Here is a 24,855-nt window from a genome sequence, read left to right on the forward strand (position 1 = left end):
ATCGTATAATAAAATGAAAACTTGATTTTTTAATGTAAACAGGCCTCTAAAGGATCTGTTCAAGCTGCTTCATTGAAGAAATGAGCAGTAAAATGCATGTGTTAGCACAATGCTTGATAACACACCAAACACCGCTCCTCAGTGCACCATAATGCACAAAAACAAAAACAGGAGTGATTTTACTAGCAATGAGGTCTATTGGAAAAAAAATCAGCTGCTTTATTAAAGCAAGCTACAACAGATAAAAAAAAAATCCATGGAGGCAATACAAAAACAATGTATTGCATAAAGAAGCCCTAGTAAGTAAACAATTCTAACTTAATATTATGAAGTACTGCACTTAGAAACATAGAATCATGAGATAACACAGAAAACAAGACACAAACTGTAAGTATGGCTGTGCCAAATTATTCTTCTGTATAGATATGCTGACTTTTTTTTTTAAATGTTTTTTGTAGTGCAAGGAAGGTGCAATCAAATGTAGCAGTCTTTCAAAATACTTTGTTAGTTTTTTGCTGTTTAACTTGACTGTTATAAATGCCAAAAACACACAATCAGACTATGCACACAAGGAATTACATGCAGCATATAGAAGGAGGTCAGCTCATCTCCATGGTTGAGGTTAAAGTCTCATGGGGACAATGCCAATCTAGGATGGCTTTCTGGCCACTGCAATAAGCCTGAATAAGGTATATGCTTCTCATGAGTAATAATATTAATAATAAAAATAATTGGTAAAAGTATGCAAGGATCCCAAAGAAGAGAAATAAAGTAGGAGAAAAGGGAAAGAAAAAGAAAAGGGACAGGAAGATGACCAAGTCTTTATGGAATGGCTGTAATTCACGTGTAACGAGGGTCACAATAACATGAGTGAACAGTTCAACTGTATAGGCATGTAGTAGTCAATGCAGGGGGTCCAAACCCAGCAGAGCGTGCTGTGAGTATGGCTCGCATCTTCTGAATTGAGAGAAACCATTTTCTGCTTAACTTTGAGCAACGGTAGGGGTGGATGACTACCAGGACATTGGTAAAACCATTTTGGCTTCTGTGAAGAAGTCAATATTCTAAATTGAGTGTGGGTACATATGGGTGGTTTTAAGTTGAGAAAGGCCCCAGATGGGTATTTGGAAAAGGAACGGCCCACCAAAGTATATGGTATTTTTCTAATACCTCTGAATCCCGGGGCACCAAAAATGGTACACATTACTCACCACCGCACTACTACAATAGCACATCCCTGGCAAATTGGGCTTATTCTTCGCACGATGGGTGGGCACCATGTACCAGCACATCAGCAGTTTATAGTTAACCTTAACTGCAAAAGCGTTTATTGCACAGTGCACCACAGTATCCAAAATCTGTTTTCATGCCTTCTGCTCCAGGGCCAAAGCAACAGCACACATACAAGTTGGGGCTGAAGTGTGGCTCCTCACTAATGTGTCGTATAGGGATAAAACTACCCCTTTGGCCTGCGGATCTTAGGAACAAACATGTTAAAAAACTTTAACATGAGAGTTTATACAATCAAAGAGTTTATACAATCCACGCTCCACCCACTAATAACACCCATCCCAGGAGGAGAAAGTGGGTTACCTACAATGGTGGAGGGGGGCACAAAGGGACACTGGCTTGCCCAAAAGTTTTACTGCATCTCAGATCTAGAGGGAATGTCTTGAATCCATGGCTGAAAAAGTCTGCCTTGAGACTTAGGGCCAATGTGGCTATCACCTTTTTATCTATCAATTGAAGGCTTTGTGAGGGAATAATAAATGCCAGCACCCAAATGGGGTACAATAGTTTGGGTAACATTCTCATCTTCACCGAGGCAATGCACAATATTTGGGATCTTTTCCAGGATTCCAATAGAAGGTTAAATTGGAAACTAGCTCTGAGATAATGGCAGATTTTAGTATATCATAAAGGGGAGTATCTTAACTAAGCCCTCAGGAGCTAGGTTAAAAGTAAAATCATTAGGAAAGGGCTGTCTGAACTCCATGGTACACTGCAGGGTTGCTCAATAGAGAATCATCGAGAGACCAACAACAATGTCTGGCACAAGTCTGGCTTGGAGAGTGAAGAACGTGGCCTGGACTGCAGCATGATCTGACCTGACGGGTTTGCAAAGAAAGAGATGAAGGATACTAGAAAGATTGGGGTGTGGGGTACAAAACACATGGTCTATCCAACAGAACAGTTGGTGTGCTTGAGAAAAGTATGCATAGCCTAATTTAGATGGAATTTAGTTGGCCAAACTGCAGTGTTTTAACCACCAAAAATGTAAGTATATGCACTGTTCTTTTGCAGGTATTTTTGGATATAAGTGACCCATTAGCTGACAGGGTCACTTTAAGGAAGGCTAGTGTGTAACCATTTTAAGTCCAAAGATAATCAAAACCTTAAAAAGCGTTGCTAAACAAGGACTCATAGAAAGACTCAAGGAGATCGGTGCTTATCAATCAAATATTTAGATCTAACCCAATAGTCTGCAGTTAATTTTTAGGGATCAGTGCAATACCCAAAGTAAGCTGCAAACAAAGGACTTTATTTATCCTTCTCCTCACATGGAAAACTTGCCACAATTAATTACCTCACTAATTAAACTCCACACTGCAATTATTTTGAACAGCCTAATATATCCTTTTCTGTGTTTTCTGTAAAGGAATAACACAAAATTCACACATTTTTCTTTATGTGTTGATTTGTAACAGAATGCGCAATGTTCCTATTGCATTTGAGTGTGTAAATAAAAGCTTTAAGCATTTTAAGCTTTTTTTACTTTTTGAAACGCATTGTTATTATTCTAACCACAACTGTTTGTGACTGTGTGTATGTGTGTATATATATATATATATATATATATATATATATATATATATATATATTGACGGATATACTTATAAACAGCTTGGATAATCTGTCAAAGGTAATATTCTAGAGTCAAAAACTTTTTCTGTATCATGTGATAAAAAAGCTTTATTACTATGTTATCATGTGGTTTCATGAAGTTAGGGAATAACTTCTATAAATACTCATAGAAGTGTGTGTATTGGGAATTAAACCAGATTGATCACTAAAAAAGCTACAATAGAAACAAGACTGTTAGTAGGCACTTAAGCAAAAGTGTTACTGTCAGAATTTAAAAAGACTCTATAAGTTATTTATGACAGATTTCAGTAAAAGACTAATAATCGCTTGATACTAAGTCAGGAGGAGTAAGGAGGTGTCCAATGTCTTCAAAGACCGGTAAAGATGAAAGAAAAGTGCTTCTCAGTAGGTCTTACTATGCGGAGTCAATCTGGACCCAGTTTTTTTTCTTCTGGGAGGGTCATTGTAGCACGTTATAGCTTCTCTAGATATACTAGAGAATGTGGAACTTTTCCGTTACTGCAAATCAATTTGTGTAAATAATAGTATTTAGGTATAACAGAAGGTCTGTATAACAGAAATGAGCAAATGGGATGTCCAAAAAATTTTAAACAGTTAAGTTTAGCATCAATAGGTTGTGGAGAGGGAAACAAAACCCCCATACAAAGTGTATTGTAAAGCTCTCTTCTCATGCATCTGCTGCTGTGCTGCTGGTAGATTCATGACAAGAGGTAAATCTTGCATGTATCTGTAGTTAGCCAATAAGTGCAGCACCCCTATATCTGGATTACAACGATAGAACAAATATCTTACAATCTTTACGCTCCAAAAAGCACTTGCAAAATGAAGGTGTCAACGTACTAATTTTTGCGGATTATTCCCCAGAAGAAATTCAGCAATGTTTTCGACTATAAAGTTCACTTTACACTGGAATATCCAGCTACTCTGTATTTTACAGACCCACAAGGCCATAATTGTATCCCCTCGGCTGAGGAAGCTGAAAATTATGTCGAGAACTTTGACTCTCCTGATATGGTCTCACCAACCTCCCCAACATCTTCACAACGTTCATCATCTATGTCAGAAAATACTTCCAGAGTACCTGCACCTTCCCTGTAAAAACACCATCATTCTACTACGGATGTCCATTGACTGCAGGACACTAAACGATCTAGCACAGCCTCTAAAAGTAAAAGGGACACCTAAATTGGTCTGTCTTATTTGCAACATTTTTTTGGAGGCTGTGAGTTAACCATACGGATATCAGTTTATTTATGCTAACATTTGTGCATATGGGATTTGCAGCAGAACTATAGTATCCAGTGTTGTAAATTTATATGCTGGTAGGGAGCGAGCCTATACCATTTGTTTTCTTTTTGTAGCAAAAATGTGCCTTATGAGGAAAAAAGGAAGGTCAGCTTTTTGGTTTTTTTTCCCTATGTCTTTGTTGATTGTCTGGTATTTCCTACGTCCACCCATTTTTTCTAACTTTATCCCTGAATTTTTTTCATTGTGTTTACCATGAATATTAATCAGTTCTCTGTTGTATAATATCACAAATACCATTTTACCAGGTTTTATTATAGCCATAATTCTATACAACACTTTTTGTCTCTAATCTACTATCTCTATATCAAGAAAGTTTTATTAAGTTGGGATCACAAAAACTTGATAATGTTAGGTAAACCCCACTGTAATTACCAACATATGTGATATGCATGTAGTCTCCTGGAGTGTGAAGGGTCTACGTGCACCTAACAAGAGAATGGCAGTTTTACGCCATCTAAAGCGGTTGAAAGACAAACGTAGCGTTAATTCAGGAAACACATTTGGGATGCACAGATTTTGCTAGATTACGTAAATTATGGGTGGGGAAGGTTTATGACTCCCCTGCTGTGGGCTGCAAGGCTGGTGTTATAATTCTTTCACATAAGCAACTTGAATACAAGATTGGAGAATTTATGGATACTACTCATTTAAATGATATCCGGAGACAACGGTACCCTTTAGAAAGACTATATACTTTTTTTCTCATGTTCATACTTCGTACACAAGTATTGAATGTTTATTTGGGTTTAATTCCCTGCTATACTTGATAGAATCACCAGATATCCATACTATGGTGATATCTGATCAGTCCCCTATATCGCTTATCATTAGAGATCAGATGCCTAGAGGTGATCATGTCTCATGGAGATTCCCTTCCTTTTTATATCAAGGTCCTTCCTGACTTAAAGGAATGGTATCCCTTGCCTGGATAGAATATTCCAACACCAATGCAGCTCATAAGTCAGATCCAATTCTATTCTGGGAAGCAGAGAAAGCATATGTACGTGGCCAAATTATCTCCTTTAGGGTGGAAAAGAAAAAATTAACGCTTACAAAATATTGTTGGGCCATTCAGGAACTTAGGTTAACCCAACTGGCTTTACCGAGTAATCCGGACTCAGATACCAAACAATAATGTTATCAAGCCAAACGTCAATTTGATTATTGGCTGGATGAGTATGAGCATTTCAAATCTAAGCACAGGGACCTTGATTTTCATAGATTTGGAAATAAGTCAGGGAAGAAGTTAGCCAAGCTGGTGAGACAAAAATTTAAACATATTCCTACTATGTGCAAGTCAACTGGCCAGATGACATCTGGCCCAGGTATGATCAATCAATTATTGGCACATTTTTACCAAGAATTGTATGCAATCTCCCCCTACAATTTAGCAGAAGCAGATACAGCTCTGGAAAATATCACACTTCCTAAATTATCACAGGCTGCTCAATCTAAATTGAACGCCCCTATATCTTCTATAGAAGTACTTACTGCATATCTCACCTTGCTAATGGTAAAGCTCCTGGCCCTGATGGCTATACAGCCGAATTCTTTAAAATGTTAAAAGAGGAGATATCTGATGATTTGTGTGCACCCTATGATACAATGTGGGATCATGGTTGTTATTTTTCATCAGGTAGAGAAGCAAAGACCCCAGATATCCAGAATCCTATTGTCCCATATCCCTAATAAATATAGATGCTAAAATATTATCATAAATTATAGGATAGCAGATAGGATAGATCTACGCCTCTAAAACTGCATAGGGGCACAAGACAAGGCTGTCCACTGTGGCCTTTGTTATTTAATTTAGCAATTGAACCTTTAATAGAAAGAACTAATGATTTACACGATACTCAATTTCATGATTTCATGGCAGACTGTGAAGTCGGCATTCTTTGCAGACGATATTCTACTATTTTCTGCAAACCCATCATCTGCTGTGCCGACTATACAGTCACTCCTAAGATATTTTGGTACTTTTTCTGTACATTTTTTTAATTCTTCCACTAACTCAGCCAAGATCTGAAACTTGGACATCCAATAGAGTTTTCCAGATAGCACAGCATAATATTACCTATCTAGGTATAAAAATAAGTAAAGTGCCTTTCTCAAAATATAGCTTGAATTACCCTCCTCTGTTTTCTAAAATTAGTGAACTTAAACAATGGGAAAATCTTCCTCTGTCCTTTCTGGGCCATTGTCATCTGGTAAAGATGATTTTCTATTTCGGGCAAACACAGTGGCTCAGTGGTTAGAACTCTGACCTTTGCAGCACTGAGTCCAAGGTCCCGGGTTCGAATATCGGCCAGGACACTATCTGCATGTAGGTTCTCCCTGTGTTTGCGTGGGTTTCCTCGGGGTCCTCCGGTTTCCTCCCCCATTCCAAAAAAAAAACATGCAGTTAGGTTAATAGGCTTCCTTCTTAAAAAAGGCCTTAGACTGTGGTATGACATATGACTATGATGGGGACATTAGATTGTGAGCTCCTTTGAGGGACTGTCAGTCACATGACTATGGACTTTGTACAACGCTGCATAATATGTTGGTGCCAAAAAAATACTGTGTAATAATAATAATAATATTAATAATAAATTTCTCTATCCACTGCAAACCATACCATTATTGTTAAAACACAAGGATGCCATCCTGTGAAATAGAGGATTTCCCATTTTCTTTGGCGTGGCATTGGGCAAGCTGTACTTACTGGTTTCAGCAGGTGGTGTTAATTTCCCCAACATTAGGCTATACAATTTGGCTTGTAACACCAGACATGTTCTGGATTGGATTAGGGGCACCCCTTTATATTCGAACACTCCACTGGAGGCAGCAATGGTACTTCCCTGGGAATTACAGGGTATTTTACATTGCAGAATCCCATTTCTGCCTCGGGCTTGGTGAGAAGGAAGCTTCAGCTACCCACACATTTTTCCAAATACATATACCTATTTGTGGTCATCCTGTGTTCCCCCAGTGAACAAAACATGCCTTTTCAAACATGGAAAAGATTGGAATTAGAGTATTAAGGGGATCTTTTTAATTAAGACACAAAGGCTAAGTTGACCCTGATAAATCATAGCGAAAGCTTCAGACTTTCTCCGACAGCAGCCCATCTCCTTTATTTTAGGCAAGTTCATTCCTTTATACCAAATTTGATTGATAATTCAGGTGAGGCGGTACTCCCCAATAATTATGGTTCATTACTCTCTTTATCTCTGCCAAATAAATCTTCAATTTATTCATTTTTGCAACCTGCCTTTACTGCACCCTTATCCCCATCAAATGTTAAGCAATTGCAAAAGGATCTCCAGAAACCAGATATGGTGGACAAAATAATACAGGGTTACCTAATAGTTAGGGGTAGTATGATTAATGAAGTATGGAGGGAGACTCAATTCATGATTATGCATAAAGCATTTCGAATTTCACATATTTTAATCTTTGGGTATTAGCATGATTACAGCCCGACAACCATGTCTAGAGCCAAACAAGAATAGATCAATATTTGTCTCCTAGCGGCTAGGAGGTAATGATAATGTCGAGTTGAATCTACCCCTCTACACCCTCTATTGAACAAGTGATCTTTTTGAATCAGTATTGGTTCATACTTATGAGCGCTTTAGATTCTATTCATATTTATGAGCGCTTTAGATTCTTTAACAATCTTGGTATGATATGTTTATTGGTATTATTCCAGATGGAGAACTGATGTTCTGTCATTTTTATTATTCTAATTGTTATACGTTGTTTACTGTAAACAGGTACAAGGTGTCTACGCCCCCCCCCTCACCTCCCTTAAATTATTTGTATTTTTTTTCCTATATCTGTAGCTCATTGTTGTTTCCTTTTTTATCCCTGGATGTTGTCTATGTAGTATATGTGGGAAAAAAATTAAAACCCAATAAAGAAATTTTGGGGAAAAAAGAGTGTCCCTTAATGGAAATTAGGACTATTTTTCAATAGCATGGGAAAGTTGCAAATTTGCTACCTGGTGTTACAGTCACAGAAAGTAATATTATACAATATACAATACACAATAATACAACCAGCAATAGTTCACAATATTTTGGATGCATGTACGTCTGACTTCTTACCTCCACTGACATTTTCTTCCTGAAAAAAAAATAGAAAGTAAAATTAATGAATACGGAGAAGATCATTGATGATGATTTTTTTTAAGTTGGTACAGCGCTGTACCAACATAAAATTAAAAAATGAATAGCCATTGCAGAGTTTTTTTAGCTCCATGTAGAAGGACTGTGAAATCTACATTCAAATTCACAAAACAGCATCTGACATTAACTGTATGATAGCTGTACCTTACAATAACCAGCACAGCATACTACAATACAAAATGCAAACAACAGCAGTTATAAACATTTTCCATGATGCAAAAAGTACATTGCCATTAGCTTGCGTTAGAGCTATGACTTGACGCAGACAGAACAAAGGGTCTATTCTTTCATTTGGTTCAACTTTTAACATAAAGATATAGGAATACGAAGTTAAATCATTGTCACACTCTATACCTGCTCTGGTCCATGTACTGCAGACTCCGGGGGGTATACAATGAAATGGCGAAGTGTGAATCCAAACCCTTGTCGGGTTTTTCTGATGACCAGCGCCCTGGGTCCAACCCATGTAAAAGGTTCCTCTGGTGATGTGGAATTACTGAGGTGTCCCCCATCCTGAGTTATGGTGTTCTGGAAAGAAGAGGCACAATACAAATTAATCTCATTGCATTTTTTTTTTCTTTAAGCTGCTCAGGCAAAATTTACCTTAAAACTATTTTCTTTTAGGGTGTAGGTGAGTCAAAAGAACAGGGTATATTCAGTAAAATAATAAGGGAGTAACTTTTTTGGACAGTGAAAGGGTCCTTAAGAAAATAGAACAGGCATTACTAGCTCCCAGTAAGTAAAATCTCATTGTGAAATAGAATATAATCACATATAATTACTTATTTTTCCATGCAGTCCACAGACCTTAAAATTTGATAAAGTCTTCTTACTACTCCTTCACTCCTGTGCCACCATCTGGGGTTCTGGTTTTCTCTTTTTTTTAAGCCAGTAGTGTACAGTGTAACTTTAAAGCAACAAACACTGTGGGGTATTTGGGCCCCTAACAACTTTCAACCAATAAAAATCCTACCCACTGTGTTCATTAGCAACAGTGGCAGCTAATGCATATACCATGAAGTATTTGAAGGATTTTTATTGACCGACAGGTATTGGGGATGGGAATGTCCCCCACTGTGTAACTCATCCGTCATGCGTTTTTAAGCTAAGTATTTGTTTTTTTTCCCTTTTATCTCTAACCTATATGCTGGTTTGCTAAAAATGGCAAGTAAGCAATGCAGGAGTAGTTCTGCTTCAAAGATATTTTGGGTTATTTTATTATTATTGTTTTTCCTTTTTTGTATATTTGTAAATTGTCACTTTAAAGCGTTCGTTGGTATCTTTTTTTATACAGTCTGATTTTCTTTCTGTGAAAAAATAAATTATTGAAAAACTATTTCTTGTTACAAGTGCAGATAAGTTAAAACAAGTTCCTGACGTAACCCTAAAGGGTTATTTAAAATCCCATTGCATTAGTATAATTCACCAGGAACTACCTTAGGGTTGTGTGGACTGAATGGGTTGTGGCTTTCTTTTGTTGGCTTATGTTTGGCATCAGTTTTGAGAAACTATTAAAATCATTCTGAATTTATTGACCGGTGAATGTGTTTATACATATGTGCAAATTGGGTCAATATCTACATATTAGAGCTTCAAAAGCAATAGTCTTCCGCAAAAAGGGGCTCAATGTCTTTCAAAGGTGGCCTAGCATGTTCTTAAGAATATAAGTTTCTAAATTCACTATATGTTCTCTTAAATTTGGGAAGTAGCATAGTTCCTTTTATTCTGTCTTTACATTCCAGAGTGCTCTGTTAATCCTAAAGCAGCCAAAGTATTTGCAGGCAGCAGTCTCCAAACAGGCCAGGATACTGACCCTCCTCTAGCATCTAAATTTTGTGCACGTGCTGCTAACTTACAGAACTGGCATTTTCTTTATGTGTTTCCATAGTGCCTAGGGCAGCATCAAAAGCTGGCAAACATGGCAACACATACATTTAAACAGAAACTGTGCACTTTATGGAGAAAAAAAAATCTCTTTAATACAAATGATAAGCAGGAAGGAGGAGTAAAACTCAATTGCTTGGTAAGTCAATGCTAAAGGACTGAACAGCCCATACAAATGCTCTCTCCACAAAGCCCTTTCTTATCTCAAAGTGGACATGTGTATAAGAATCCCACTTTTAAGCAAGCAATCCTCAAAGTTGTCTTTATATCATTTTCAAAAGTAGGAAAAGTGGAGTCCTCGTAGCCATTAAGGTCTTGCTTACCTTTAATATAAGTATATTTAATATGTCTCAGATCCTGACACAAGATTCACATTGGCTAATGTGTATGCTTCAAATGCTGGCTAAGTCCTCTTTCTAAACAAATTGTTCATGAAAATCTGCAAGACTCTACGAAGTGGACTACTTTTTTTTATTTCTTGCAACCTTATATGTACTCTAGGTTTGCTCTTACCAACGGGGTCTGACAATGCCCCAATCACAGTCAATGTTAAAGCATCTACCCACTTATGGCGAATACTTATGTTTTGCATCAACTTCAAAGCAAAAAAAAATAACAGAGAAAGCTCAAAAATTGTTTTCTAAGATCAGGAGATCAATGTTGGGGACATTGCCTAGTATTCTCTATAGAAACCATGAAGCCTCAATGAATTGAAAATTAGTTCCTAGAAAATTAAACATTTGTTAGCAATTTTCAGATCCAGAAATATATATATAATATATAATTCTGATTTACTAGAAAAAGCAAATCTCAACCTGGTTAAAGCTACATACCAAAGCCTAAAACAAGGATAGAGGATCATATCTAGCAAAAAATATAATGCAATTTAAAAATGTATCTAGTACCCCTGTATTAGTACCAAAACGAATATTTTAAGAAGTTTTATAGGGTACTTTACATTCTCACACATAATACCCACACCTTTCCAAGGAATCAATTCAGTGGAGTTAGCAAGTGATAACTGCACACCAAAACTTTTGCACTAATCTAAACTTAGCTTGTCTAGAAAGGATTGTAACAGAGCTTACGGTAGATTCAAAGAGTTCCTTACTTCATAATAAGAACAGTCAGAGATTCATCTCAACAATTGTCAAATATCCCTTTAAGGAAAGCAAATAGGATTTGTGCAATCAATATTTGCAAGTACTTCAAAGTATTTGCAAGTATTGAAAAGTATTTAAAAAAAGACAAACAGGTAAATCAAAAAGTTTTAAAAGTGGAATTTACATTTACATTTACTTAAAGCTTATATCCAAAACACAATGTTTATAAATGTGCAAATTATTTGAGTGTTTCTAAGGTATCCCAACGCATTTTGCAGATGTTCTGCTTCTTCAGGGGATAGGCAAGCAGGTAAAGAATTATTGAAAACGAATATAAATATATATATATACAGCTCTGGAAAAAAAAAGGTACCACTGCAATTTTTTTAAATTTCCATCTGTATGACAACCATTCTATGCCACTGTCATTCCTACACAAGCAAACCTTGTTCTGCTTTATGAGGTATGATAAGATTTATTAACTTGGATCAAATCTTATTTAATGAGGAAAAATATAAAAGTCACTGCTGTAAACAACACTCTCTTCTTGTGACCAGTTAGATGGCAAAACACTGCTAGACGTACATCAAACATAATTGGGGATTTAAAAATAACTATTGATCATGCCAAAACAGGTGAAAAAAAAAAGGTTATGAGTGAGGAAAAGAAAGATACAATCCTGGCTTTATTGGCACATGGATACAGTGGGTATCAGGTTGCTTCAGGTTGCTTCTAAACTTAAAATTTCAAAGGTGGCAGTACACAAGCACAAAGCCAAGCAATAGGCACCAGGCAGCAGCTACAACCTGGCGAAAATGAATCAGCACTGGGAAGGATGACTGCAAAATTATTCAAATGTCACTCAAGAACCAAAGGCTGACATCAAATGACTTTCAAAATCAGTGGGAAACTGAGACTGGGGTAAAGTGAATAGCAAGAACAGTTCAAAACCAGCTCCTAAAGGCAGGGCTGAAGTCATGCAAAGCCAGAAAAAAATCCCTTCATCAGTGAGAAGCAAAAAGGAGTCAGGCTCAGGTTTGTGAAAGACCACAGGAATTGGACAGTAGAGGATTGGAGTAAGGTCATCTTCTTTGATGGGTCCAATTTTCAGCTTTGCCCAACACTTGGTCATCTTTTGGTTAGATGGAGACCTGGAGCTGCCTACAACCCACAGTGTCATGTATCATGGAGGAGGGTCAGTGATGATCTGGGGGTGCTTCACCAAGGCTGGAATTTGACAGATGTGTCTGTGAAGGACACATGAATCAAGCCACATACAAGGTTATGGCAGAAATACATTTGCTTTCTTCCTCTAAGATTACGCTCCTCAACTCGGAGGATTGCTATTTCCTGTAGGACAATGCTCCATGCAACAAAGCCAGGGGAATAAAGGTCTGGATGGAGGATTATCAAATCAAAAGTCTGTCTTGGCCAGGCCAATCTCCAGATTTGAACCCTACAGAAAACCTCTGGAATTACATAAGGCGGAAGATTTGGTTTGAAGAGTGGTATGAAGTTACCAAACAGCAAAGTGCAAAACAGGTGGAGAGCATGCCAAAACGCATGAAAGCTGTTATACAACATATATACCATATACATTATTGTAGATAAACATAGGATTTGTTTTCTTTGAATTTTCAAGTTCTGCAAACACTGCATCATTTTTCTATTTAAATGTATTGTTATTTAATTTAAAATTATGCTCTAAATAACAATAATTTTATTTTGAAATTAGGAGAAATAGTGTCAGGAGTTCTCAAAAACTAAGGCAAAGCTGTTTAGTTCAATACTTTCACCTATTAAAAGATAAATTTTTGCAGTGGTCTCTTATTTTTTCTAAAGCTGTATAAATATGCGCAAGTTGAAAGCCAGACTGAAGTGGGTCAAGTAGAGAGGAGGTGTTCAGATAGTTTGTGAGTCTTTTATAGACAAAGGGTTCAAGAAGTTCGGCAACATACGGGAGAAGGGAGGGTCTTATCAGGAAAGGGCGAACAATGGCATTTTTGAAGGCTGAGGGGAGAATACCAGTAAAAATGGAATGAGTGTAAGGCTAATTATACAGGTTTGTTTATCAAACTCCATGCGGATCTGCGTAGGTGGTCCTGTGCTTCCCCTTCATGGCTAGGACGGATAGCGGCTATCAAGATGAACTTACTTCCCAGATTACTTTATTTGTTTCGCACGCTCCCGGATTCAGGTCCCCGTAAAAGATCTGGAATTTTTACAGACTAAAATAATGCATTTTATTTGGGCTGGGAAGAAGGCCAGAATACGAAGAACTACTCTTTTTGCACCAAAGCGAAAGGGGGGTCTGGGGGTTCCAAATTTGAAATATTATTATGTAGCAGCTCAGATAGCACAGACCTCGATGAGCACTTTACATGGAGCTCGTCCCCAATGGGTAGAAATAGAGAATCAAGACAAATTCTCGGGATCAATAGAATCCCTGATGTGGCGTAAGAAAAGTAGCCGAGGGACTGTGTTAGGTCCGGCATTATCCCACTGCATGCAGGTTTGGGATAAGTTCAAACATCATCAGCAACTTACTTCATCCCATAAACCTCTGACCCCGCTATGGAACAACCCGGAATTCCCACCGGGATTAAGTTTATCTAATTTCCGTTGGTGGATCTCTAAAGGTTTCGGGAGGGTGAAGGATTTGATTGATGTTAGGGCAGTGTTCTCCTGGGAACATTTAGTCAGTAGTTTTGAAATTCCTTTCTCGGAACATTTTCGCTATAGACAACTGTCCTCCTATATCAATACAGTGATTAAAGCGGCCCCGAGACCCATGCGTTCCTCGGTATTCGAAAGCACGTGCCTTTCTCTAGCCTCAACCAAAGGTCAAATTTCACTGATCTACGCGGCTCTAGTAGCCCCAACAGATAAATTGCATTACATGAGGGACTGGGAATCTGAATTGGGTATTACATGGGATCTAGAAGATTGGTGGGATAGAGTGGATTACCTCTCCAGGATCTCCCTGAATTCGGCAATAATAGAAGCCAATTATAAGGTTACTCGTAGGTGGTATCTCACACCAGACAGGCTAGCGAAAATGTTCCCTTCCCTTTCTCCTTTCTGCTTTCGGGGCTGTGACGCTAGAGGTTCAATGCTTCATATTTGGTGGTCATGTTCTATAGCCAGAAGATATTGGGACAGGGTGTTCGATTTGATATCTACCGTTCTCCATCAACCGATTGGTAGCACTGTTGAAGCAGCCCTGTTTGGCAGGCTTGATGTGTCCCTCCCTGGTCCCTCAAAAAAATTGATCGGATTGATATTATTGGCGGCCAGAATCTCCCTAGCCAAAGCCTGGAAGTCCCCCTCGATATCATTAGACCCTATACACACCAAATTGAACTGGATTATGATTAATGATAGATTGACCCACACTCTAAAGAATTCGTTGGATAAATTTGAAGATTTATGGGAACCTTGGATCGTATTTAACAATGCTTAATATAGATTCAGCCTCCCTGGTGAGATATAATATGCTAATGTGAACGGTCTGCACGACTTCCTCTTCCCTCTCCTCCCCTCCCAGTAGTTTAATTGTTTCTTGTTTTGTCTTTGTTTTATTCTATAACGGGGGCACAGGCTTGGTTTACCTTCATGTTTAAAATTTTGATGTGTATGGGTTTACCTTTTTGAACAAGCTCAGATGGTATGTCATGTTCCCTAATTCAATGTTCTCAGGAATTTATTCCTTTTAGATATACCAGGATTATAGCAACTCTGTGGTTCAGACATTGTATGACTCGTTAATCAATGTCCATACATGTACATCTATACCTTGCCGACCCTTGTTCAGTTAATTTTGTTAATACCTTGTTCTCTATGTTGACTTTATTGTACTTGTTCCTATAAATTTCAATAAAGATATTGAAATATAAAAATGGAATGAGTGAATAGTTAGGTTAGAGCAGGAACCATGTTTGAGGAGTGGGCACAGAGTACATCAGAGGGGATATCATCAAGTGTACAGGTAGTGAACAAAGATGATGAGAGAAGAGAGGGGTCTTTGTCCAAACTAGCAAGGGTTAAGGAGGTTAGTGATGATTTACAGGTGGAAAGGGGTGGATATGGTTGGAGTGGTATGGTATACAGAGATATCATTTCTGATTTCAATGATTTTTATCTTTAAAATAGTCCTAAATGTGTGCGCAAATGCTCTGCTGAAAACCAAATGGTTTCAGCAAGACTTTAGGTGTGGCTGTTGTGACAAGATCAAGGTTTAGCAGGAAAGAGGGAACAGAAGGTGGCAGGGGCAACTTTGTTCAGGACCAAAGATAGTGTAGCTTAGTTGGTTGGTAACTAGATCTGGAGATGTTATTTTAGAAAGAGTGAGGGTAGTGATGTAAGGTAGTTTGAGAATAGGCTGTGGTTGAGGTTAAGGATATCTCTCTTGCCATTGACCCGGTCTGGGATGTGGCAAAGGGGGGCAAGAATTAGAAAGGTTGAAAGTAAGAAGGTTGTAGTCAGAAAGGGGAAATGACAAATTGTCAAAGTGGGTGAGGTTGCAGAGTTTGCAAAATGCACTATCCAGTGTGTGCGGCAATCTGTGTGGGGTCATTTATTTTCTGTGTTAGTTCAAATGAGGTTTTAATAGAGCGCAGTTTAGCTGAGGTAGGATGGTTTGGGTCATCCATTGCAACATTTAGGCCACTAAGGATGAGGGTGGACAGGTCATGTGAAAGAATATGACAGGAGCCAAGAGGCAAAGTTGTCAAAAATGGGGAGATTGGGCCAGGGGGGCAGTAGACAACAATAAAAATCAGTGACTGGGGACGGAAAAGGCAGATGCAATGCACTTCAAATGAGGGTAGGATAGGAAGCATATTGTATGTACAATTAGTGGAGAGAATGAGGCCCATACCACCACCTGCTCTGTTGCCAGATCTAGGGGTATGTTTAAAGTGCAGGCCTTCCATAGGAGAGTGAAGCAGCTGAGGAATAGTGAGGAGAAGGTAAGCCAAGTTTTAGTGGGAGTGAGGAAGTTAAGATTTAGAAAGGAGAAGGTTGTAGAAAAGGCTAGCTTGTTGCTGACAGATCTGGCATTCTATGGACCGCTTGAGAAAGGGGTTAAAAATGTGTGAGTTATGTAAATGGGAATGAGGTTAGAAAGAGGGTATATCTTGATGAGAGGGGAAGTGGAAAGGGTGTGGGTGAGACCTGGGTTGAGTGAGATGTAGAAGTTAGTAGTAGAGAAAGAAGGTGCAGCAGTATAGACAGGGAAAGCAGGTGAGTGATGGAGCAGGCAGACAAGAAATTAAATAGGCTGGGGACAAAGAGAGGGAAAAGGGCCAGCAGTATGAGGGCAGGAAATAAATTACATTGTAACAGACAATGTTGAATCATAGGAGCACATTAGACAATAAGAAAAACAGAAGTCCATATAGTAGCAACTGTATTAGATGTTGTAGTGAGACTTGTAAGCTCCAGGTGCAGGACTGTGTGAATACCAGTCACAGAGGTAGCATATGTGGTTTGGTGAAAATGGTAGCAATCCAACTTTCTAGTGTCCGTTAATTCCAAATGCTTGGGGTAGCGGTTGGATTATCTAAGAGCATTTAAGATTTAATTTGGTGCCTAGGGAAGGGCTGGCAGAGGACCAGGAGTTCACAGATGTAAAAGATTTCAACAGAGACAAATCCAGTATAAAGAGCAAGAAGTTATACTTGGGTTATCTGTTTACCAGACGAGGTACACAGGGGCAGGACAAAAACTGGGTTGGGGTCACAGGCAAAAGATCTGTCCAGGCAGCAAAAACTCACATGGTCAAGAACAGGCATTAGATTAGGGGAATGATGTCTGGTGAGTACTGTTGCTAGACCAGGACCTTACATTATTGCTTTGTTTTTTTAAATGTTTTTGATACTAAAAAGTTTCCTTATGGGAAAGTATTGATTTGGAAATGTATTCTTTAATGTGCAAAGTAAAATGGACACAATGTCAAAATAATGTAAACTAATGTGTAACGTATAGTTCAGTATTCACCATTTAGGTTTGCCACAAACTGCATTACATTTTTTTACTCTGGAAATCCATTTGCATAAATAGCATTAGGATGACAACATGTTTGAGAGGCAAGGACAGTGACAAACAAAGACATTCTGTAAATGAATCCGTTCTATATACAAATGATTTCTACATGGGAGGGGTTGATAAATAAGTAAGGGTCCCCACGGACACAGCTGCAAACAATGCCTGACAGGCACAGATAGCTTAGCAGATAGGAGGAGGGTGAGCATGCTGACCTCAGACACAAACACAACTCCAGCAAAATATATTATTAAAAGAGGCCTGTTTACCACATTGATAAATAACTATGAAACAAACATACTTGCATCTATAACCCCCTGTGACACTGCTATTTCCTGAGATACCACCAAAGCCACCTCCAGTTCTCAAACACAATAGGACACGGACCACACATTAAATAATAAAAAACAAACATACCCTAATTTTGTGCTCTTTTTTACATTATATATTAGACTGAATAATTACTATGCTTTCAGTCATCCTCACATTATTTTCACTTAAATAATGCAGACAGTTGAAAACAAATGTGCCTTGCTTTAAAGCAAAGTGAAGGATATTTAAAACCATAATTATTTTTGAACAGCATCAAAATTACCATTTAGCAAAGGTTTAAAAGATATTTAGTCATATTAGTATTTGTAATTCTTTAGTATAGAGCACCAGAATAATCTTAGCAGTATGCTTCTGAGCTTTCATAGCCGAACAGTTGAGAACAGATGTTGAACCAGGATGCACTTCAATAGACTGCAAAGTTCACATAGGTTTGCCTACAGTTGAGTTTTACTTACTTGCACCAAGAAAAAGCTCTGTGGTGCATGTTTGATGTATCTGCTGATCTGCCAAAGTCTCTGTTTCCAACAAACAAAATAAGAAAATTTGCAACACCGGAGCCCGCAAATGCAAAACATTAGATATGAATGGCAGCAGAAAAAGCACACTGAAACTTAAAGATATGGCTAAAGCTCTTGTGAAGATGTTTTCAAGCTGTTTTGGTATTGCGCCTCAGACCCAACTAGTAGATCTATTCATCTCATTTCCCCAGTGACCTCTAGTTGGGACATAGGCAAAGACAGAAATGAGATGCTGTTTTTGATTGATCTACAAAAAATGCTTGACAGCCTTACTCGGGGATACCTGTTTCATACTCTAAAACATATGGGCTTTCGACCTGTCTTCTTACAAATATTCTCTACCAGAGTGTTCCTTAACCTTTTGGACAACACGGACCACTAAATTTACAGACTCGGGACTGCGCATGCATGGGGAGCCGTGTGTCACTCAAAAGCGAAGAAACTTCCCCCACAGTGACGTCATGCCAGAACCCTTCCACCACCTTGAGCCTGCGATGCATACAGGAGAAATGGTCCGCGCCTCACCGGTGCACCCCCCCAAGTGGGGGCAGTGCACTGGTCAGAGCCGCAGACCGCCAAAACTTTTTTGCAGATCACAGGTTAGGGACCGCTGCTCTTCCATATATGAAGGCCCAAAGGCTTAGGTTTTCATATTTCTCCTACCTTATCCCAATAAAAAAAGGCACTACGCAAGGTTGTCCCTTGTTTGATTTGGCTATCGATCCTCTGCCCACAGCAATCCACTGCAGGCCTGATATTCAGCATATTTAATGTGGCAATAAAGAGCACAAATGCGCATTGTTCGCAGATAAAATTTGGATGCAAGGTATTTCCATGTTGGTGACTGCCAAACTTGATTAATTTCTTGGTACCTTTGCCTCGTCTTCATCAGTTTTAAAATCATACAACAAAAAAAAATCACTAAGATCACTAAGAATTCTCACAGGAATGACAATCCCCTCCAAAAACACAGCCTTATGGAACCCAAAGCATAGAAGTAAGGGCAAGGTCAGCAGTTTGGTCTAAAAGTATGCATAAATATATTATAGAATAGAATAGCATATAAATACATTATAGGATATGAAGAAAAATATTACACTTAATAGCTATGATTATGTGTCCAACATTCACCACTTCATTAATTTCATGACAGCAGCGGTCAAAATAAGTCAAAAACAAGTCACGTAATAATATATTTTAGCAGTGCTTCCAACAAATCAACACTGAAAACACAAATTTAATCCTACTTATTTGTAAGGGTTAAGTTTCTTGTCCATAAATATAGTTTCTCCAGCAAGTGTAATTAATCTAATTATTAAATAAATATCTATCACTATTCAAGTACTGCTCACTGAATAACCATTGCAAAACTGAATTTGTATGGCATCTTACCTATCTTTTTGATTTTTATGAATGCACCAAGGTGTAGCTTAAACCTCAAATACACATAAGGATGACTCCTTTTTAAGGTATAAAGGACCAGCAGTGTTCCAAACCAAATTCTTCTAATTGTCAAAAAACAATACCCTACAAACTTCTTTAATACTGTTACTTAGCTGACTGAGGCCACTCCCTACATCAGGAAGAAAAGAACTGCTGCAATGAAGGATTCTGCCAAAAAGGGACAAGACTGCTGCTATTGTCTCCACTTCCTTTTGGATCCGATGCTGTTTGATGGAGTGCCTTGTGCAAACCTCAGCCTCCACTTCCCAACAGGATACCATGTGGTGGCCTTACAACAGAACGCCGACACTACAGCTGTAAAAACGAATGAACATTCGTTCCCAGACATTAATAACCCCAATCAAGCCAACCTAAAAGAGACCTAAGCCAGGACTTTGCACACCAACAAGTGCAGGGATTATTTTCAACAGGTAAGTTACATATACATACTACATAGTACAAACATACTACTGAAAAAAACCTCTATCTCTATTTAGTGTATTTAAAGAAAATTTAAAAAGTTTAAAAAGTTATAGCAAAAAAAAAATTTAATTTAAAATTTAAAAAGTTTAAAAAGTTATAGCATGTAATAGGAAAGAAAAAAGAAAAGGAGGGGTTTCGTGGCTAAAGATTTATTATAATTATGTATTTATGAAGTTTTTTTTATATAATTACATACAGTTAATAGAAATATTCAAGACCAAATAAATTGTCATGGGATTGGGGTGTCATTACTATACATTAAATTACTACACAACGTATTCGAGACAGTTTCAGTCTTTTTTACCCAACGCGTTTCACCTATAGTGGCTTCCTCAGGGGTATTATTTGTTTTATTATTATTTACTTGTGGTTTTTGTGTAATAACTGTTCATTAATTAGTTCTAATTAGTTCATTAATCATTCAAGATACAATATGGCTTAACTGTGCAATTGTGGGTAATGCAGAAGGGACAAAGGAAAAAAAGTATTTGACACAGGTACTTTGTTTCTGTGTATCATTGCGTGTGGATATAAATCAGTGTGGTCCTTTTTCAATGTATCTCATATTTGCTGGAGATCGAGGTACAGAGAAAAGGGGATGTGTTTAAAACACCCCTTTTTGTAATCCGGTAGGATACAAGAGTGGTTAATTGGATAAATTTATACCTAGTTCTGGAGGTTGTATGACAGCATGGTGCTCTGCACAGATGCAGCCCATAAGGCCTGAATAAACAATACATCTTATTGCAACTTCACAAGATAAAGTTCAAAATTACAATATAATACAACAAAATAATAGAGCATAAACATAATTACTTCAAAACAATCTATAAGTAATCCACAAAAAGGATTAAAAACTGAGTTTACAAAATGGCATTCTCCAAAACATAAAAGATGAGCTGATTCGAATCCCAATACCAAAACCTCATTGACACCCCCTACATCTAATTTAGTGTCAGTTACATGGAGAATCCAACAGGGGAAAAAAATTGCTTCCTAATTCCAAAAAGCAATTGGATGTTCCCTGGATCAATAGTTTCTCTTACTTATAATTTAAAACTTTAATACCCAGTTAAATTATGTGCTTCTAGAAAAGGATGCAGCTTTTTCTTAAAGCAATCTATAGAACTTGCTAAAACTACTTCCCGAAGGAGCCTATTTCATATTTTCACAGACCTTACAGTGAAAAATCCTGTCCTTATACAGAGATTAAATTTCATATTCTCGAAACGCAAAGAGTACCCTCTTGTCCTTTGTAATGATTTTAAAGTGAATAATCGGTAAAAGTTCTCTATATTGACCAGTTATATATTTATACATGATGATCATATTCCCCCTTAAACGTCTCTTCTCAAGGGACACGGGATTCATCTTAGCTCATTTCTCCTCGTAGCTTTTTTAGTTTAGTTGTCCTTCTCTGCACTCTCTCCAATTCCACAATGTACTTTTTGTAAACTAATGCCCAAAAATGGACTGCATGTTCCAGATGGGGTCTGACTTTGTAGAGGGGCAGGATTATGTCTCGATCTTTGCAGTCTATTCCTCTTTTAATGCTGTTATTAAGTCTATTATCCACCAGAACCCCCAGATCCTTTTCCATTTCCTGACTTCCCCAAATGTTTCCCCCTGGACAGTATGAAGCATGCATGTTGTTAGCCCCGAAGTGCATAACTCATTAACATTTATCAATATTAAAGATCATTTGCCACTTGGGTGCCTAATCAAATTCAGTTCTGCTTCAGTTCTGCAGATCTGTAGATTATAGACATCCTATGTAGACCTAATTCTATCACATAGTTTGGTGTCATTTGCAAACACAGAAATGGTACTTTTAATCCCAGACTTTATTTCATTTATAAAGATGATAAACAATAAAGGTCCCAACCTTGGCGTACACCACCAACAACATTAGACCAGGCAGGATATGAATCATTATTCACTACTCTCTGAAAGTGGTCTGGAAGCCAGTTTTCTATCTATTTACAAGTTGAATTTTCTAAACCTAAAGGGCTTAATGTGCATATTGTCTGTGGGGTACTGTGTCAAATGCTTTTGCTAAGTCCAAGTACACTATGTCAACTGCTACTCTACTGTATACATGTTAACTTCCTTCCTCATGAAAAGAGTGTACATTTGATTGACAACTTCAGTCTCTTGTAGCCTTGACAACTTCAGTTTCTTGAATCCATGCTGACTGTCACTTTTAATATTATTTTCTATGTGGTTCTTTATCAAACCCTCTAGGATCTTTACAGCTATGGAAGTTAAACTTGCCGGTCTGTAGTTACTTGGTAATGACATTGCTCCCTTTTTGAAGATAGGAACCACATTGGCCTTACGCCAATCCATTGGTACCATGCCAGTGATAAAAGAGTCTCTAAAAATTAGAAACAATAGTTTTGAAATAACTAAGCTCAGCTTTTTGAGGAGACAAGGATGTAATCCAGAATGTCCTGGTGCTTTATCAACCTTAATTTTCTCAATCATAACAATTTTGAGCCATTGTGCCCTATTTAGGACAGTAACATTGCTATTAACAATTTAGACTTGAGCTCTGCAATTTATGTTTGTGTACACAGAGCTTTAAAAACAAAAAAAAAAGTGTTTAGTAAACCTGGCTTTTCTTTACCCCAGTTAGCAGCCCCACCTACATGCTCAAATCTGATCTTTTTGCTATTACCATATTTAAAACATTTTTTGAGCCTAGCTTTACTTTGCAATCTGTTTTTATTTTTGAAATTTTGCATATTTTATCTTCTTTTTACAACTTTTTTATATATTATTTCAAATGATGAAGGTGATACTTTATTTTTATATTTTTGAAATACCCTTTTCTTATTCCTTATGACTTTTTAAACATTAGCTTTAACATAGGTTTTTATTTTGGCCTCTTGAACTTAATACCTATTGGAATATATTTTGTGTAGAAACATTCTTCCTTCTAATCCAAGGAAGAGAGAGCCGCCCTTAATAATGAAAAATTTGCACTCTTAAAATGAAATGTTTTTATCTGTCCTGTTTTTGCTTCCTGTTTACAACTTATATTAAATGAAATTATATTATGGTCACTGCTGCCCAAATTTTCTTTTATTTTCATTAATTCAATCAATGTCAAGGTAGTTAAAATCACCTATTACTACAACTGTGCCAGCCTTTGCAACCCTTTCTATCTGTGCTAGTAGTTAATTCTCTATATCTTCTTTAGCACTTGGGGGCCTTTAGCAGACTCCAATAATTATCTGTGTATTATGCATCCCCATATCCATCTCCACCCATATCGTTGCAACCTAATCACATACTCCCATCAACGATTTCTTCTGTATTGTATGAGGAAAGGAAGCTCTACTCACATACACTGTTTTCTGTGGAAAACCAAAACTGACAATTACCTTTGGCTGCAGCTTCATTACCAATTCTTAGCCTCCTAATTAAAAACTGTGCCCTGTCATTTTCTGACATAATTTACCTTCATTATTCATTCAGAAATTGCACAAAATTGTTAGTAACACAAACATTATTTCACAGATCCAGCTGCATTAGGTTAGAATTTTGGCATGATTCGCATGTTAATCGCTCCAACAAATACTCGTTAGGTAGGATTTAAAATAAATCTAAACCGCCATTGGCAAACTTTCCAAAATCATGGGAAACTTCAATAGTGACACTCTTTTCCTCTAATTTATGCTTGGATCTGATCTGTTCCAAATAGCACCACCCAATGCACTTGTGGTACCGTGCAGCTCAATGCAAGCTTATGCATGGAGTATTGAGGTAAGTAGCAGTGCATTAGCTTCCATTGTGCAGCGTGGTACCACAAGTGCATTAGGTGCTATTCAGAACAAATTTGTGCATTTAGGTGACATACAGAATCCCAGAACTTTCCCAGAAGTGCCAAAAATGCTGAATGCACCTTTTTTGGGTGCTGGAAGGTAGATAACATTCATAAACTTACTTTAAGCTTTCAATCCTTCAATTCCACAATAACCCCACAAGCTTAATTCCACAAGCATTTTCTTCTGCTATGGACTGCTACTGACTGAACACGTGAGGTAAGTAGGCACCAAGATATAACCCAGACCAACAAAGGGGCCGCAAAAATACGCAGATTGGGCTGTATATGGCCCACCGGCCGTAGTTTGCCCATGCCTGGTATAGACAGAGTATAAGACACTATAACCAGGAATATTGACTGTCCAGTCATGTGAAGAACAAAGCCAGGATTCAGCAATACCAACTAAGTCATAAAAAGTCTTGAAGCTTTAAAGAGAAACAAAATAATATTATTATCCATGAAAGCTTTGATACCTAAACGTTTACACAAGTAAAGGCTACTGCTTTACCAAAAACAAAATACAAAATACATGCTCATGGAGTGGCACACATTCAAACTTTCTGAACAATGTCAGTGTGCTTAGATCAGCAGTTTCTAAACTATTTGCTTTTCAGCCAATTGGATGAAGAAAATAAAACACATAAGCACAGGAACTGATCCACAGCAAAATAAATATCCATTGTTGATTTCTGTGACTTGTATGCAAATATACAAGGGCATATAAATAGAGCAAACATAAATATTCCGCACTGCTCAGAGTAAAGGTGCGTACACACTTCCAATTTTTATCGTTCCAATCGAACGACGAACGATCGATTGGGCAAAAAATCGTTCGTAAAAAAGTA

At 37.7% G+C, this 24,855-nt stretch overlaps 1 protein-coding gene across 2 annotated transcripts in view; it reads right to left on the minus strand.

The window, feature by feature from the left end:
- ARHGAP23 (Rho GTPase activating protein 23) overlaps positions 1 to 24,855 on the minus strand; it is a 157,869-nt gene that overhangs the window by 97,269 nt on the left and 35,745 nt on the right. Inside the window, exons 2-3 of one of the 2 annotated variants that reach the window (XM_072414912.1) lie at positions 8,724 to 8,897; positions 8,289 to 8,307 (exon numbers count right to left, since the gene is read on the minus strand). In XM_072414912.1, the coding sequence (XP_072271013.1) occupies positions 8,289 to 8,307; positions 8,724 to 8,897 (193 nt within the window). Of the gene's footprint in view, positions 1 to 6,461; positions 6,566 to 8,288; positions 8,308 to 8,723; positions 8,898 to 24,855 lie in introns of those variants that run through there. The other variant, XM_072414913.1, reaches the window with a different exon arrangement.

This window comes from Pyxicephalus adspersus, chromosome 6 (assembly GCF_032062135.1).
Source record: "Pyxicephalus adspersus chromosome 6, UCB_Pads_2.0, whole genome shotgun sequence".
Classification (NCBI taxonomy): domain Eukaryota; kingdom Metazoa; phylum Chordata; class Amphibia; order Anura; family Pyxicephalidae; genus Pyxicephalus; species Pyxicephalus adspersus.